This window comes from Dipodomys merriami, unplaced genomic scaffold (genome assembly GCF_024711535.1).
Source record: "Dipodomys merriami isolate MVZ:Mamm:240054 unplaced genomic scaffold, mDipMer1.0.p SCAF_5, whole genome shotgun sequence".
Taxonomy (NCBI): Eukaryota; Metazoa; Chordata; class Mammalia; order Rodentia; family Heteromyidae; genus Dipodomys; species Dipodomys merriami.
Window position 1 is genome coordinate 29,003,383 of NW_027206068.1, and position 17,917 is coordinate 29,021,299.

The 17,917-nt window shown below is 38.2% G+C and overlaps 1 protein-coding gene across 3 annotated transcripts in view; it reads right to left on the reverse strand.

Annotated features, from left to right (window-relative positions):
• Dnajc2 (DnaJ heat shock protein family (Hsp40) member C2) overlaps positions 1-17,917 on the reverse strand; it is a 36,458-nt gene that overhangs the window by 5,566 nt on the left and 12,975 nt on the right. For all 3 annotated transcript variants that reach the window (XM_069996308.1, XM_069996309.1, XM_069996310.1), the window contains 9 exons: positions 11,234-11,332; positions 9,745-9,886; positions 7,652-7,732; positions 5,716-5,781; positions 4,673-4,764; positions 4,150-4,271; positions 2,836-2,985; positions 487-575; positions 229-298 (listed from right to left, as the gene is read on the reverse strand). In XM_069996308.1, the coding sequence (XP_069852409.1) occupies positions 229-298; positions 487-575; positions 2,836-2,985; positions 4,150-4,271; positions 4,673-4,764; positions 5,716-5,781; positions 7,652-7,732; positions 9,745-9,886; positions 11,234-11,332 (911 nt within the window). The remainder of the gene's footprint in view (positions 1-228; positions 299-486; positions 576-2,835; positions 2,986-4,149; positions 4,272-4,672; positions 4,765-5,715; positions 5,782-7,651; positions 7,733-9,744; positions 9,887-11,233; positions 11,333-17,917) is intronic.

Genomic DNA, 17,917 nt, shown 5'->3' on the forward strand with positions numbered 1-17,917 from the left:
TGAATATACTAGAGGAATTAGTTGTTCAAATAATGACTGTAAAAACTATAATATCACATATCAAACACTATTTATGATTTAAAAAGTAAGTTTAACCAAATTTAAATAAACAGCACTGAGTATAAGCAATGCAAGATAAAAACATTGTTTTGCCTTTAGTAACCTATAAGGTAAAAAAGGATAAAATATTTAAATGCTTAATAAAAGTAGAAATTCTGTGTCTATTACCTGTTTTTCCAGAGCAGCCTTTCCTACTTCTTTTGTAGATGACGTGAGTGTTTCATTCAAGCACTGTAAGCTAAAGGAAAAAAAAAAAAAAAACAGATGAGCGATAGAGGGTATAGTTCAGTGGCAGAACACTTGTCTAGCATTCACGAAGCCCTTGGTTTGACTCCTAGGCATCACAATAAATAAATATATAAACAAAGGTCATGGGATAAAAATAAATCCTGAACTCAGACCTCAATAATAGTTCCACATAGATACCTTGCTAATTCAAGCCGATCACAAAGTTTTTCCACTTCTTCCATCATTTTAACCCGTTCTGACTCATTGTCTGAAAAGTGATTCCAGGTCTAGAAACACAAAATGAAAACACTTTAATCTTGTATCTACTGATATTCAGAAATACATCCACATGTATTAGCTACTCAATTATGAAGCCTGAGCCTATGAAAGACTTCAGATGTAAACTTCATTGTGTAAGTTCTTACACAATGTCCTGTGTGTCACCAGATGTCCTCCTGATCGGCTAGTGATAAAGGGCATTATACCAAGTGCGAAGAGAACAAGAAAAGAAGATGACTCAAAATGACTGAATATTCTTGTACAACTAATGTAGGCTAATAAAACAAAAACACTATTAAAAAAAATAAAGATATCATAAAAGTTAAGGAACTGGGAATGTGCAGGTGGCTCAGTGGTAGAGTGCTTGCCTCGCATACATGAGGCCCTGGGTTCGATTCCTCAGCACCACATAAGCAGAAAAAGCCAGAAGTGGCTGGCGCTGTGGCTCAAGTGCTAGCCTTGAGCTGAAGAGCTGAGGGACAGCAACCAGGCCCAGAGTTCAGGCCCCAAGACCAACAAAAAAAAAAGCAACTAAGGATCCAAGAAAGTCTATATAACATCCTCTTTTAACTTTGCCTGCCTACTGTGCTGAACAAATCCATTAAGCATGAAACTACAAAAAAGAATTTTAATAGGAATAGAAGGCATTAGGAAAAATTACCTTTGAAAAGACATGTGAAGCCCTACTTAGGACCTGGCTCCTCATCAATTCAGGTACCCCTAACTCACTAAATCTTATTTCTCTGTGTTTCTGCATTCTCTTACACTTTCATCTCTCATCTCGAATCCCAGGTACATATTGCTGTACTAGTTAAATCATACTAGAAACAAAGATTTCCTTTTGTGTATTTATGTTGGTATTAGGGCTTGAACTCCTGGCCTCTGGCTCTTGCTCAGTATAAAGCCCTCCTTGACTGTCTTTTTGGTACCATATTCTAGCACTCATCTTTAAGTGTTTGAATTGTTTATATATTTCTTGTAATTTTCTATTAATAAATCAGTGAACTTCTGAAGGCAAGGACTATGTCATATACATATTTATAATAACTGCTAAGCATAGAGTAAATGCTCATCAAGTTGTTTTTTTTTTGGGTCCGGTCGTGGGGCCTGAACTCTGGACCTGAGTGCTGTCCCTCAGCTCTTCAGCTCAAGGCTAGCACTCTACCACTTGAGCCACAGCGCCACTTCCGGCTGTTTTCTTTTTGCTTATGTGGTTCTGAGGACTCGAACCCAGGGCCTCAGGCATGCAAGGCAAGCGTTCTACCACTGAGCCACCTTCCCAGGCCCTCATCAAGTTATTTAATAAGTAAATTAATTCATGCTGGAAAGAAGCAATAGAACAAGGTTACCAAATGCTAGAATTTTTGTCCCATTTATGCATAATCTTGAGTACTATGCAACTTTGCTAGTTCCTAATTGGCCTTCTGACATTTTATCGGGTTTTCATTATATGCCGAATGTGACAAGGAGTACATGGGAATTATCTCTCAAATGTATAACTAGGTATTACTTCAGTGATAGTATAGGCATGGAAAGTGAGGCATCATAGTGATGAGATAACCTCCCAAAGGCCCAACAGCTAGCAAGTAGTATGCAAATGACTTCAAGCCACACAACCTCCCATGAGCCCATGCTTTTATTGCTTTTATACACTACATCCTTCTAAAACGAATCTTCTACCTAGTAAGTATTATGTGATACTAAAATGCCTGAAGGGGCTGGGAAGGTGGCTCATGCCTTGCATGCCAGAGGCCCTGGGTTCGATTCCTCAGCACCACATAAGCAAAAAAAAAAAGCCGGAAGTGGTGCTGTGGCTCAAGTGGTAGAGCACTAGCCTTGAGCTGAAGAGCTAAGAGACAGCGCCCAGGCCCAGAGTTCAGGCCCCATGACCGGACCCAAAAAAAACAAACTAAAATGCCTGAAGATGATAACCAACACTTGCATTTTTATTGAATCTGTTCCAAAGCCTGCTGATAGGGCCAGTTTTCGATTAGGTTGTCTAAGCAGGTTACAACAACTGAAGATTTTTCATTGACCTTATTTAAATTCAAATTTGCTTAAACCAACTGTAAAAGGACATTATTGAGATAATCAAGGAGATGTGAATATCAGAATATTAATCATTTCAGTAATCTCATAATTAAATATTTCAGGATACAACGTATACCTGTTTAATTATAGTTGTATAGTATAAGAAGAAAACTTTTTAAGCTTAATTGAGAACCTGGTTTACTTATCCCCAGGGTCTGTCTGACCAATCTGACATACCTTGCATGAATTTCGAAGTTTTTGCCTTTCCTTCTTAATGGCTTTTTTCTGGATATCTTTTTCCTTCTTTGCCAGTAATGCTTGCTGTCTAACTTGCTCTTCTTCTTTCTCCTTAGCCAACCGAGCAGCTTCTAATTCAGCTTGTCTTTGCTTTGAAATTGATAAGTAAAATCACTTTAATAGGAAAATTAGAATTTCTAAATGTTCTATAATCTTATTTTTAAAACTCAATATTAACAAATTAGAAAAAAGAGGATATATCAAGTGAATGAAGTCTAAAGGATAATCTGAGGAAAACAGTTGGTAGAGTTCTACATTTATTAGAAAATTGTAATAGACATTTAAAAGTAAGTATAGAATCAAAGGACTTCATACAATATGTTTTTACTCAAAACCTGCTGGTAAGGTATATCTAAACTATAAATTATACTAACCTGTCCAGATTGAGTAATACCCAATTCTCTGCTTCCAGATCACTGGGGTTTTGTTTTCGTTTTTGTTAAAAAAAAACAAAAACAAAAACAAGCCGGGCGCTGGTGGCTTACACCTGTAATCCTAGCTACTCAGGAGGCTGACATCTGAGGATCGTGGTTCAAAACCAGCCCAGAGCCGGGCACTGGTGGCTCACGCCTGTAATCCTAGCTACTCAGGAGGCTGAGATCTGAGGATCAAGGTTCAAAGCCAGCCCGGGCAGGAGAGACCGTGAAACTCCTATCTCTAATAAACCACCAGAAAACTGGAAGTGGCGCTGTAGCTCAAGTGGAAGAACGCTCGCCTTGAGCTGAAGAGTTGAGGGATACCGCCCAGGCCCAGAGTTCAAGCCCCACGACCTACAAAAAAAAAAAAAAAAAACCAGCCCAGACAGGGCAGGAAAGTCCCTGAGACTCTTATCTCCAACTAACCACCAGAAAACCAGAAGTGGCACTGTGGCTCAAGTGGTAGAGAGCTTGCCTTGAGTGAGGAACAGCGCCCAGACCCAGAGTTCAAGCCCCACAACTGACAAAAAAGAAAAACAAGCCCAGAACCAGTGGCTCACACCTGTAATCCTACTCAGGAGGCTGAGATCTAAGGACTGCAGTTCAAAGCCAGCCTGGGCAGGAAAGTCCATGAGAATTCTATTGCCAATGAACCACCAAAAAACCAGAAGTAGCACTGTGGCTCAAAGCCGTAGAGCACTAACTAGCCTTGAGCAAAAAGAGCTCAGGGACAGTGCCTAGGCTCTGAGTTCAAGTCTCATGACTAACAAAAACAAAGGAAAACAAAAAAAAAAGTTAAAGAGCATTTACAGTCCAACTTTACCAAATGTCAGCTTACTTTTTCTCTAGCTTCTTGCTCCTTCCGTTTTGCTTCAGCTTTTGCTTTCTTTTCTGCTTCTTTCTTGGCTTTTTCTTCTTCCTTAAATTTTTTTATCCTGGGATCACAGCTATAAGCATTGTCTACCAAAAATAAATCAATTCTTTGAATTTCTTTTTTTTTCTTTTTTTGTGAAAATACCGTATAGAGGGGTTACAATTACATGGGCAAGATAATAATCCTTTGAATTTCTAACATTTAAAACAATTGAAATATATTTTATTACAGGAGGAAGGGTGTTAAGGCGAAGAGGGACAAGTGGAGAGAGAAAGTGAATACAGTTATTATATACAATGTACAGATGTGAAAATGGAACCACATGACCTGAGGGGATGGGTATCGTTGGGAGACATGGGGAAAAATGAAGGAAGGGGTAATAATGATTAAGATGCATTGTATTTATAAACTGATTTGTTGAACTGAAACTAGAAAATAGCAAAAGAGCACTGAAAACAGTTGTATAAACAACACTAATTATACTTACCAACTAATGTTCTTATTCTGTTCATTTCTTCTTTTTTCCTTTGTGCTCTTGTTGCTCTGTTCTGCTTTTCAATCCATTTTCGCTCATCACGACTACAAAACAAAATATTGTAAACAAACTATGTTATAAATAAAATATATAAATAACATCTTGGAAGGCTATAAAGTTAAAGAGTGATTTTTTTTTTTTTTGGGTCCGGTCGTGGGGCCTGAACTCTGGGTCTGGGCACTGTCCCTCAGCTCTTCAGTTCAAGGCTAGCGCTCTACCACTTGAGCCACAGTGCCACTTCCGGCTTTTTTCTTTTTGCTTATGTGGTGCTGAGGAATCGAACCCAGGGCCTCAGGCAAGCAAGGCAAGCGCTCTACCACTGAGCCACCTTCCCAGCCCAAGAGTGATTTTATTTAGTATTAATTTTGATTTTTTGAGGGACATTCATGTCCAAAAGAATTTTCTTACACATTGCAGAAAAAGTAAGTTCTAGGCTAAACAACCAAGAAAAGAATAATTTGCTAGGTTGAACTACTCTGACAATTACATCCCTAGGCAATATCATAGGCATACCCTATTCAATTACTGATTTAGCTATGTAGCTTAACTTGTGAGAAGGAATTTCAAAATATTGTATTAAAAAACTTATTTTGACCAGGCATAGTGTACTTATCTGTATTCCCAGCACTTGGGAGGCTGAAGCAGGAATATCATTCTAGGCCAGCCTGGGCTACTTATTGAGACAAAATAAAATGACAGAAACACAACTATTTAAAAAATATAAAATGTGGCTGGGAATGTGGCTTAGTGGTAAAGTGCTTGTCTACATGCATGAAGCCCTGGATTTGGTTCCTTAGCATCCTATAAACAGAAAAGGCTGGAAATGGTGCTGTTGGCTAAAATGGTACAGTGCTAGCCTTGAGCAAAAGAAGCTCAGAGACAGCACCTAAGCCCTGAATTCAATCAAGCCCCAGAACTAGCCAAAAAAAAAGAAAAAAGAAAAAAAATGAACCAAACAAACGTTCTCCTGCTGATACCATGATTTGCATACATACCATTCGGCTTTTTCTTTTTCTTCTTCATCTAAATAAGAAAATTCTCTCCAAGAATCGAAATTATACCTAATATAGACAGAAATACACAATTGAAAAACATTTTTTAAAAAAGAAAAATATCCTTATAATATAAAGTCAGAAACCTGCAATTTTAAAGAATGGTAATCAAGAGTAGATGAAATTGTATAAATAGGTTCCCTTCTCTCCCTTCTGGTATTAAACAAACAGTATGCTCAATTCCTCAGTGTCATCTTCTTTTATAAATGACATGGCTTTTGGTATGAAAATGTACAGTATACTAAGCGCCTCTCAGTCAAAAATGACATCTTTTTGCTATCAAGGCTAGTCATAGTCATTTTATATCTAGTTTGTCCTTGGAATGTAAAAACAACTGCAACTGATAAAACTAAATCTTAGCTGGGCACTGGGCGCCGGTGGCTTACACCTGTAATCCTAGCTACTTAGGAGGCTTAAATCTGAGAATCTTGGTTCAAAGCCAGCCCCGGCAGGAAAGTCCATGACACTTTTATATCCAATAAACCCCCAGAAAACTGGAAGTGATGCTGTGGCTCAAATGATAGAGCGCTAGCTTGGAGCTGAAGAGCTGAGGGACAGCGCCCAGGCCCAGAGTTGAAGCCCCACAATTGACAAAAAAAAAAAAAAGAAAAGAAACATAAAAACTGAATCTTGTCATTGTTTTCTATAGCAATTTTATATTTCCATACTCACTAAATACTTAATAAGAAAGTATAGTACACAGCAAATATTTTGGATCTGCCATGGTGACATATATGCAATCCCAACACTCAGAAGACTGAGATCTGAGCACTGAGGTTCAAAGCTAGTCAGATAGCAAAGTCTGTAAGACTCTTATCTTCAACTAACAACCAAAAAGCTCAAAGTGTAGCTGTGGCTCAAGTGACAGAGCACCAACCTGAGTGAAAAAGCTAAGGGACAATGCCCAGGCCCTGAGTTCAAGCCCAGTACTGACACAGGAAGAATTTTGCTAAACTTGTCCCTATTAAGAGTCAGGTGCAGGAACTCAAGCTTTTAATCCTAGCTATCTGAGCAATGGCGACTGGAGGATAGCAGCTCAAGATCAAGCCCAACCAAAAAACAAAAGTTTTAGGAACTCCCTTCAATCAACAGTGCAGTGTGCACTCCTGTTATCCCAGTCACAGTGGAAGCACATGGCTGGATACAGCGATGTGCTCATTATCCCCAGTGATGAGGGGAAGTACAAGTAGACGGATCTAAGTCCAGTACACTCTGGGCATAAAGCAAGACCCTATTATTTTTTTGGTGCCAGACCTGGGGCTTGAACTCAGGGCCTTAGTGCTTGAGCAAAAGCTCAAGGCTAGCGCTCTACCACTAGCTCCTCCACTTCTAGCTTCTTTGGTAGTTTAGTGGAGGTAAGTCTCAGACTTTCCTGCCCAGGTTGGCTTTGAAACTTGATCCACAGACCTCAGCCTTCTGAGTAGCTAGGATTATAGGATTGAGACCCTCTTTTGAATACAAACAATGCAAAAAAAGCTGAGTGGTTCACATAGTAGAAAGCCTGTTTAGCAAACTTCAGACACCAAGTACAATCTCTAGTCTGTCTGTCTCTCTCTCTCACACACACACAAGATTTAGTTACCCAAAAAACACTATCTAGGTCAAGTACTCTTAAGTAGGAAGATAACTAAATGGAAATGTGTTGTTTTATTGAATTCAAGTGATCACTTGTTTTTAATTATTTTTTAAATAAATGCTTGATATCTACATCACATTAATTAGACTAAAAATCACAGAAGCCTAAATATCACACTGAAAATACACAATACATGCATGAAAACCTTTATTCATTTCTGAACAGTGTGCTTTTTGTTCAGTAAAGATTCTACAGTAAATTTATTAAAAAAAGTAAAGTAATAACAGTAGTGAATCTACTTACCAGAAAGAATAAAATGCATCTACATCTTCAAAGGATGAATTCATATCACCAAGTTTAGGGACATTTTTTTTATTTGACCACCTGAAATATTAATAAGAATAATCTGACTCAAAACTATGTAGTCAACCTACAACTTTATGTATTAAAAACTAGGCTTTTTCCAATCCCTCTAACTTCCCTCACCTATAACATCCAAGCAAAAGATGGGGATGGCCAGCCAGCAGCAGTGATGTGCTAAATAAATAAAGGTGTTAAAAAAAGAGACTGAGGGGGGGCTGGGAAGGTGGCTCAGTGGCAGAGCACTTGCCTTGCATGCCTGAGGCCCTGGGTTCGATTCCTCAGCACCACATAAGCAAAAAGAAAAAAAGCCAGAAGTGGCGCTGTGGCTCAAGTGGTAGAGTGCTAGCCTTGAGCTGAAGAGCTGAGGGACAGCGCCCAAGCCCAGAGTTCAGGCCCCATGACCGGACCCAAAAAAAAGAGACTGAGGGTAGGATGGAAGGGGGGGGGGGGGGGAGGGACAAAAGACAAATGGTCTTCTACCCATTAGTTACTTTTAATTCCACGAAATACAATGTAGCAGCTGCCACAGGCTGGAACAAAATAGCAAATCATGTTTTTTCTCAGGCTCCTTTTGTAAGCTGTAGGCAGCAAGCTGTAGGCCTAGCCTTCCCAATCATGTTAGTTTTTTTTTTTTTTTTTTTGGTGGTCCTGGGGCTTGAACTTTGGACCTAGGCACTGTCCCTCAGCACTTCAGCTCAAGACAAGCGCTCTACCACTCGAGCTACAACACCACTTCCAGTTTTTTGAGTGGTTTATTGGAGATAAGAGTCTCACAGACTTTCCTGCCCAGGCTGGCTTTGAACCATGATCCTCAGATCTCAGCCCCCCTGAGTAGCTAGGATTATAGGCGTGAGCCACCAATGCCAGGCACGAATCATGTTAATATTTACAGATGGGTTTCCAATTCTACAACACCAACCACCTTAGCGCCAGTCTTTTAGGCTTAGCACTTCACTCATTACCTCTGAAAAGATTCTTACACTGCTACTCACTCATGCTATCTAGTTTATCACACACACACACACACACACACAATCACTAAACCTTTATATCATGCTGTTGCACAATAAATATCAGGAAGGGTAAGAAAAATATTCTATGGATCTAAACTGCTCACATCAAAGTAGTTTGCAAATTTCGCAGCACAGTGCAATCCCTAAAAGTAAGCCAGGAGTTAGTGGCTCACACCTGTAATCTACTCAAGAGGCTGAAAACTGAGGATGGAGGTTCAAAGCCACCAGGAAAGTCCGAGACTTTACCTCCAATTAATGACCAGAAAACTGGAAGCAGAGCTGTGGCTCAAAGTGGTACAGTGCTAGCCTTAAGCAAAAAAAAAACCTCAGGGACAGGACCCAAGCCCTGAGTTCAAGTCCCATGACCAACCAAAAACAAACTGAAAGTATTCAAACTCAGAATCTCTTCCGTGGAAGACGCATCAAAGGGTTTTCAAGCTCTCATTTCCAACTAAGCTAACATATAAATTTTAAGGGATATTTTTGATGGAACAACAACAAAAAAAGACTAGAATATTGGTACTGTATACTATTTTAAAACACATTTTAATGCAACAAATTCCACATACTTTAAAGAATTCAAAGGTTTTCTCAATTGACAATGAGCCACACAGTATAGCCACTAATAAAAGGGAAACAAAGAAAAAGTCCTGTCATCTAAACAGTTTTACACTATTTAATGAAACATTTTAAAAATAAATATAATAAAATATTTTTTAAAAATTCTATTTATTTATTTATATTTGGGTCTTGCTATGTAGCTCAGGATAACATTCACTACTTCCTCAGTCTCTGCAATACTAGGATTACAGGCATTAACCACCACTCTTGGCTTCCCCAAAGAAAATGTATAAGAAAAACATCTCATTATTTCGTTATGGAAATGCAGAACTTTTGTTTAAATGAGAGCCTATGCTAACATATTAGAAACAAAACTATTGTCAGTGGAAAATAATAGAAATCTCAATATAAAAAGTAAGCCAATACAGCATTATGATCAGAAAGGGTGCTTTAACTCACCTGGAATTCCTTTCAAACACTGGGGAAAACACTTCAAAGAAATTGTCCTTTGCTTCACTTTTAGAGGGAACTGAGTTATCAAAAGTAGGATCTACACTGTTAAATGCTCGTCTTTTCACTGGATCAGATAACATTTCATAAGCTGAGAAAAAAAAGGTCAGATTACACCACCACGAGTCAAACACCACTAAACTTAAAAAATTTACTAATTTTTACAGTTGAAATTATTTTTGTGTTTTGAGGGAGAATTAAATTTAGTAACAGTTCTGCTGGTACTTCTGGATATAACTATGTATTTAGCTCCTTTAAGTACTACTGGTACATAAGTGATAAGTTTTAAGTATTAACTACTCAAGAAAGCAGACTCTGGGAAGGAAGAACCTAAAAAATTCCAAGATCTCAATACTGTAAAAGATGTAAAAACCTTACACTCCTTAAGCATTGTATAACAGTGGGCTGAAGACTACACTTGAAGGGTGTATGTATGAGGTTTAAGAAACAACATCAAGCCAAGCATGGTATCACACATGTATAATCCTAGCACTTAGATGCCTGAGGCAGGAAGGACCCCAAGTTTTAGGCCAGCCTGGTCTACATAACAAGACACTATTGCAAGTCATGAATCCCCAATCCCCATCCTCACCCTTCACTACACACAAAAATAGTATAAAATGTATGATCACACTTATGGAAATATTCAGAAGTGGCGATTGACTGTATCAATCTATTTAATGATGTTACGACAATGTAAGTACCAATAAATTGTGGAGCCTATACTATGACATAATCATATTGTCTTTTACAATGCTGGGGAGTGAACCCAGGGTCTCAGACATGCTTCCACTAAACTACACCCCCAAACTCAACCACCTTAAACTAGCACAGCTGAGGAATAGTTAATTCCATAAAGAATCTCAAGTGGCAAAAGTTCTTGGTAGTCTATATATAGTAGTTCAATCAATAAACACACTTAATGGGTTATCTATAGTAATATATCACTTCTAAGAATATCAGTGCACTTGGGAGCCTGAAGCAGGTTACCAAACGGAATAACACAGTAAGACCCAACTTAAAAAAAAAAAGACCATCTGGGACCTGGGTGTGATGGTAAATGCTTGTAATGCCAACTACTTGGGCAGCACAGATAGGAAGATGTCTGGCTAGCCTGTTTAGTCAAAAGGATTTTATCTCAAAAACAAAACACAAAGGAAAGGATTAAAGGAACGCTACTTGCTTAGCAAGGGCCCAAAGCCCTGGATTCAATTCCCAATAATAAATAGTTCTGGAACAAAATCCAAGATTCTACACTTCTAACAAACTCTAAGTGTTGATGCTGCTGGTTGAGGCCCTGAGTTCAAACTCATTAACACACTCATACACTCACACACTCACACACACACATACAAAGTCATGAGATAGGTAAATGAACTACATCTACATATAGGAAACCCAATTTAGGCATGAGAAATTCCTGACTATATTTTGTTACCTTTAGTTATACAAGTGAAGTAGTCATTATCTCCTTCTTTTATTGGTTCCCCAGCTGCTTTCCTTTTGTCTGGATGATGTTTTAAAACCATTGCTTTATCTACAAAATGAATCAGATTTGTCACTTTAGGCATCAAAATTAAAAATAAGGATGAGCTATAGACTACCTCTAAATTCATACTATTATACTACAAACTAAAAGTTTAAGATATCTTATTTCTTAAATAATAAAGAACATTAGTCATCTTGGCAAACATTTTTATATTCAAACCTGGATATTAAAATAAGCAAAAGGAGCAGGGCACTGGTTACTCATGCCTGTAGTCCTACCTACTCATCAGGAGGCTGAGATCTGAGAATCAAGGTTCAAAGGCATGAAAGAGAGACTCTTATCTTCCAATTAATCACCAAAAAGCCAGAAGTGGAGCTGTGGATCAAATGGTAAAGTGCCAGCTTTGAGCAAAAAAAAATAAGCTCATGGACAATACACAGGCCCTGAGTTCAAGTCCCAGAACTGACAGACACACACAAAATAGATAATCATTATAGTTACTATATATAATTATAATGATCATATAAGTTACTGTTGAAGTTCAAGATTCACATTTTGAGAGTTTTTTAATGAAATAGCTAACATTTGGTAGTATTTAATCAGGCAATGTAAATCAAAATGCAGATCCTTTAAAAGAACAGTTTATGTAGCCACAGTTTCAAAGAATTTTTGGACAGTTTTGATACTTTTTGTATCTACAATAACAATGTAAGTTAAAAATACAAATGAAGGGAGATGGGGAGGAAAGGGAAAAACAAAGGAGGGGGTAACAATGCTTGATAGGAAATGGACGCATTACTTTGCTCATGTAACTGTAACCCCCTCTGTACAGTATCTTTACAATAAAAAAATATATATTTAAAAATAGATACATTTAAAAAATACATATGAAGCCACTTCTGAGAGAAAACATGTGCTGTTTGTCTCTCTGAGCTTGGCTTATCTCATTAAAGATGACTTGTTCTAGGTCCATCCATTTCCCTGCAAATGACCTATTAGTCTCTCTAATTCCACTATGTATAAATACCATTTTTTTTTTAATCTACTCATCTATCCTAGGGCATCTGGACTGTTTCTACAATTTGGCTAATATAAATAGTGCAACAAGCCGGGTGCTGGTGGCTCGCGTCTGTAATACTAGCTACTCAGGAGGCTGAGATCTGAGGATCGCAGTTCAAAGCCAGCCTGGGCAGAAAACTGTTAAGTAGCGCTATGGCTCCAGTGGTAGTGCTCACCTTGAGCTGAAGAGAGCAGGGACAGCACCCAAGCCCAGAGTTCAAGCCCCACAAACAACAACAACAACAAAAATAGTGCCAACAATGAACGGGGATGTGCAAGTATCTTTATGGTATCCTAGTTTGTGATGTCCTAGGTAGATGCCTAGGAATGGTATGGCTGGGTCAGAAGGAAGATCTATGTTTAGGTTTCTGAGGAACTTCCAGACTGCTGTTCAGAGTGATTGTACCTGTTTATATTCCCACCAACAGTGCAATAGAGTTCCTTTTTCCCCAAGTCCCCACCAAAATTTGTTGTTCGAATTTACAATATTAGCCAATCTAACTGGGATGAGATGGAATCTCAGAGCTGTTTTAATTTACATTTCCTTTATGGCTAGGGATGATGAGCATTTTCTTTGCCATTCTTATGCTTATTTTGGATATTAGGCCTCTGTCCTATTGCTGGCAAAGATCTTCTACTCTGTTGGCTGACTTTCTAGTTTAGTAACTATGTCCATTGCTGTGCACAAACTTTTTAGTTTGATGTAATCCCATTTGTCAAGCCATTCTCCTTTGTGCTGTGTCCCTGGGTCTCTTCAAAAACTTTCTGCCTATTCCTATGAGTGCCATAATGCTGATTTTTTTTGCCAGTCCTGGGGCTTGAACTCAGGATCTGGGCATGGTTGGTCCCTGAGCTGCTTCTGCTCAAGGCTATCACTTTATCACTTGAGCCACAGTGCCACTTCTGGCACTGTGAGGAATTGAACCCAGGGCTTCATACATGCTTCACAGGGTTATTGAGGGTAGAGTCCTAGCTATGCAGGAGGCTGAGATTTGAGAATCTACCACTGTACCACGAAGCCACATTCCCAGCCCCTATAATGCTAATTTTAACATCTTTCTCTGAGGTAAAGGCTATGCATATTTAATGTGGAAATTGCAAAATAAAATAATTAGCTTAAGAATTAGCCAAAAGTAAGTTTCCAAAGACAGTTACTTGATATTCTGACCTATTTTGCTGTAGGCATTTTCTTCCTTAAATATACGAATTAAACATTCAGTTGTGTTTCTGGCAGAGTTCAGTGGCAGAGTACTTGCCTAACAGGCTTGAAGTTGTAGGACTGACCTTCAGACCACAAAATGTGCAATAATTTCCTATGTAAAAGTATGTTATTTATATTATAAATATAAATACTAGGGCGTGGACTCAGAGCCTGGATGCTATTTCTTAGATTTTTGGTTAAGGCTGGTACTCTCTCACTTGAGCCACACCTCCATTTCTTCAAACTGGGATCCTCAAATCTCAGGATTCTGCGTAGATAGGATTACAGGTGTAAGCCACTGGTCCTGGCTTATATTCTGCTTTTTTTTAAAACATTATATCATGTTTTATTTTTCTGAGTTAACATTAAAAAAATGTGAATACTTAGTAGAGGATCTCAAATATATTTGATTATAAACATTTCTATTATATAATTGGATTGTATTAGAAATAATATTGAGTTATTTTGAGTAGAAGTACTTTCTTCTCAGGATAAAGCATAGAGATGCAATGAATAAATACAGGAACAGCTTCCATTTCAAACATTACACTACTTCATTCTCCTAAGTTAACATCCCTTTCATCCCAACTTCACTAGCAACTATTAATGGTACTCAACAATTTTTTATTTTTATGCAGGTCCTGGGGCTTGATCTCAGGGCTTTTCCACTGTCCCTGAGTTCTTTTGCTCTACCACTTGAGCAATAGCTCTACTTCCAGCCTCTTTGTTGGTTTGGTGGAGATGGAGCCTGACTTTCCTGCCCAGACTGGCTTCGAACCTTGATTCTCAAATCTCAGCCTCCTCAGTAGCTAGGATTACAATTTTTTGTATCTATTTTTTATCCTTTATCCATAGAAGAAGAGTGATTGTCTTGATTTTCTTTCTGTGTGAATAACTTTAAATAAAGTAACTGGCTATTAATATACTGAGCATTAATACGTGGCAGGCCTCTTTACCTCAATAACCCTATGAAGAACGAACTATTATTTTCTTTATTTCACAGAAAAGGAAAAGGAGGCATAGCAACCTGTTTCATTTCTGACCAAGCTAAGCTCTGGTTCAGGCAGTCTCACTCCTCTGCCTCTCATTACATGTGATGTCCATTGCTAATCTTTCCTTTCCAAAGGTTAGGTTTACACTTTATCTCCCTCACTCCTAGATTGTGATTGTGAGGCTTGAACTTAAGGCCTAGGTGCGGTCTGTCCCTGAGCTTTTTCTGCTCTAGGCTAGTGTCACTTTGAGCCACAGCGACACTTCCAGTTTTTTGGTGGTTAATTGGAGATAAGTCTCACAGATTTTGCTGCCCAGGGTGGCTTTGAACCTCAATTCTCAGCTCTCAGCCTTCTGAGTAGCTAGTATTACAGGTATGAGCCACCAGTGCCTACATTTTTTTAAATGTTTATTTGCATTTACTGATTTGTTTCCTTTATGGTTTCTTCTAGTACTTACAATATTTTTAGTTTCATAAATATTTTAAGGGCTGGGAAGATGGTTCAGTGGTAGAGTGCTTGCCTTGCATGCATGAGGCCCTGGGTTCGATTCCTCAGCACCACATAAGCAAAAAGTAAAAAGCCAGAAGTGGTGCTGTGGCTCAAGAGTGGTAGATCACTAGCCTTGAGCTGAAGAGCTGAGGGACAGCGCCCAGGCCCAGAGCTCAGGCCCCATGACCAGACCCAAAAATAAATTAATAAATATTTTGTTTAAATTTTTTCTTTAAATATTTTCTGAAATATAGACAAGGATGTTTTCAAACTTATTATTTCTCAAAATCCTACTATTATCTATTATCTTCTTTCCCTTTTCCACTGATAAGTGGCTCCTTTATCACAGTAAGTTTTATGTTTTATTCAACGGTTATTCTTTCTGGGTATTCCAAGGGTTACATTTACAATGACTGTATTTTCTAATGTACTTGTTGCTAACTTGTAAAAATGGTAATCATTTTTGCATTTTTTCCCGGCATATAGGCACTTTTGGTTTTATAGGTAGATTTACATTAACTACAAATAGCATATATCTTCCCATCTTGCCAATAATTATTTCTTAATGAAACTAATTATAATAACTTCATAAAATGAATTTTCCAAAAGTTTATGGTTAGCATGAACATTTTAAATTCCTTTAACATTTGAAATAATTCACCTGAAAAATTACCTGGGACTAAAGGTTTTTATGAAGTAATTCTTTAGTGACTAAAATGTCCTTCTCACTATATATAATAGTTTCAATTAAAAACATCTTCTCCAATAGTTTCTGACCTTTATGTATTTCACTATTTGTTATGAAATTTATTTCAGGATACCATCTTGTCTCTTCCATTTCATTTTCCATCTTCATTAGTGTTATTATTTGAAACATTTGAAATGACTATTTTTTTTTTCATTTTAAAAAATATACATTAAGGCCTAGTGCCAGTGGCTCACGCCTGTAATCCTAGCTATTCAGGAGGCTGAGGACTGTGGTTCAAAGCCAGCCCAGGCAGGTAAGACCATGAGACTCCTATCTCCAATAAACCACTTTAGAAAGCCGGAAGTGGTGCTGTGGCTCAAGCAGTAGAGCGCTGGCCTTGAGCTGAAGAGCTGAGGGACAACGCCCAGGCCCAAAGTTCAAGCCCCACAACGGACAAAAATAAAATTAAATAAATTGATTAAGGAAATTAACTTGCTTATGGTACAACTCTAGTTACCACCCATTTAAGTTTGGATAGGCAATGATCCTATTTTTGTAAAACAAATCATTAATATGGTACTAATGCTTGAACAAGTCTTGTACTTTGGCAAGTGCTCTATCACTTGAACCTAACCAACCACTTTAAGTCATCATAGGTTGCCTTTGAATATTTTCAAAATTTATATAGATAACACCTAAAGTATGTCTTTGTGTCTGCCTTCTTTTGATCAACATATTTTGAGGTTCATCCACATTTCTGGGTACACAGGCAATTTATTCTTTTCTATTGCTGAATAAGACTCCACTAAAATACAATAGTTTGGGCTGAGAAAGTGGCTCAGTGGTAGAGCGCTTGCCTTGCATGCTCGAGGCCCTGGGTTCGATTCCTCAGCACCACATAAGCAAAAAGAAAAAAGCTGGAAGTGGCGCTGTGGCTCAAGTGGTAGAGCGCTAGCCTTGAGCTGAAGAGCTGAGGGACAGCACCCAGGCCGAGAGACAGCGCCCAGGCCCAGAATTCAGGCCCCACGACCGGACCAAAAAAAATATAATAAAATAAAAAATAAAATACAATAGTTTGTATATACACTCTTCTGTTAGTGAACTTTGGGTAGTTTCTGTTTATGAATATATTGAACATGGTTTCTATGTATAAATCTTTTTATGGGTACATTATACCTCATCATTTCTACAAATTCTGCAAATAACATTTCTGTTTCCAAGACCTAAGAATTAGGTATGGGAGCCATTCTCTACCTGTACTAAAGAGGCATTCTCAAATTCTAACTAGTTCAAGTAGAAAAGGAATTTGGGATTTCTGTGAGTCAAATTATCAGCTTTGAAAGGTCAAGAATCAAATTATATTAGTTTAGTAGCAAGAGGATCCTACCACATTGGGCCCAACCACTGTACCCTACTGCTAATACTGAGCACCACCTAGGACCTATGCTGTGTAGCTAGTGAATGGCTCATTTCTCTCCAAAGCGCTCTTCCCATTTGCCAGCAAGTTATGCTGTAGCACAGCATAACTCACATTGTTCTCCTGAATGTGAAGTGTGAGCTTATTTGTGATACCCAAGTCACATGCCTACAGAGATGCTCATAAAGACAGAAGTATTTTTTTAAAAAATAGGTGGTGTTTATGTAACTGTAATCCCTTTGTAAATCATTTTTTATTTGTATTTTATTTTTGTCGGTCGTGGGGCTTGAACTCTGGGCCTGGGGGCAGTCACTGAGCTCTTCAGCTCAAGGTGAGTGCTTTACCACTTGAGCCACAGTGCCACTTCTGGTTTTTGGTGGTTTATTGACAATAAGAGTCTCATGGGACTTTTCTGGCTGGCTTTGAACCGTGATCCTCAGATGTCAGCCTCCTGAGTAGCTAGGATTATAAACATGAGCCACTGGCGCCCGGCTTTACATCACTTTTATAATAACAATAAAATTTTTTAAAAATCAAGTTTTCTATTTTCAATTATTGTTTCTGTTAAAATCATGCTAATTGCTTAAGGAAATTTTAGTATCTCCCTATTCATTCTATCTAAACCTTAAAAGCATTCTTTAGTGTATTTTCTATTTGTACATCAGCCTTTGTTATTTTAAATTGTTCCCATGTTTTTATTTCATACAATCTCTACTTAATTCTTCCACAATGCCTATCTCACTCTAACAGCTTCTTAATATCTCACTGACAGGCTGAGAAGGTGGCT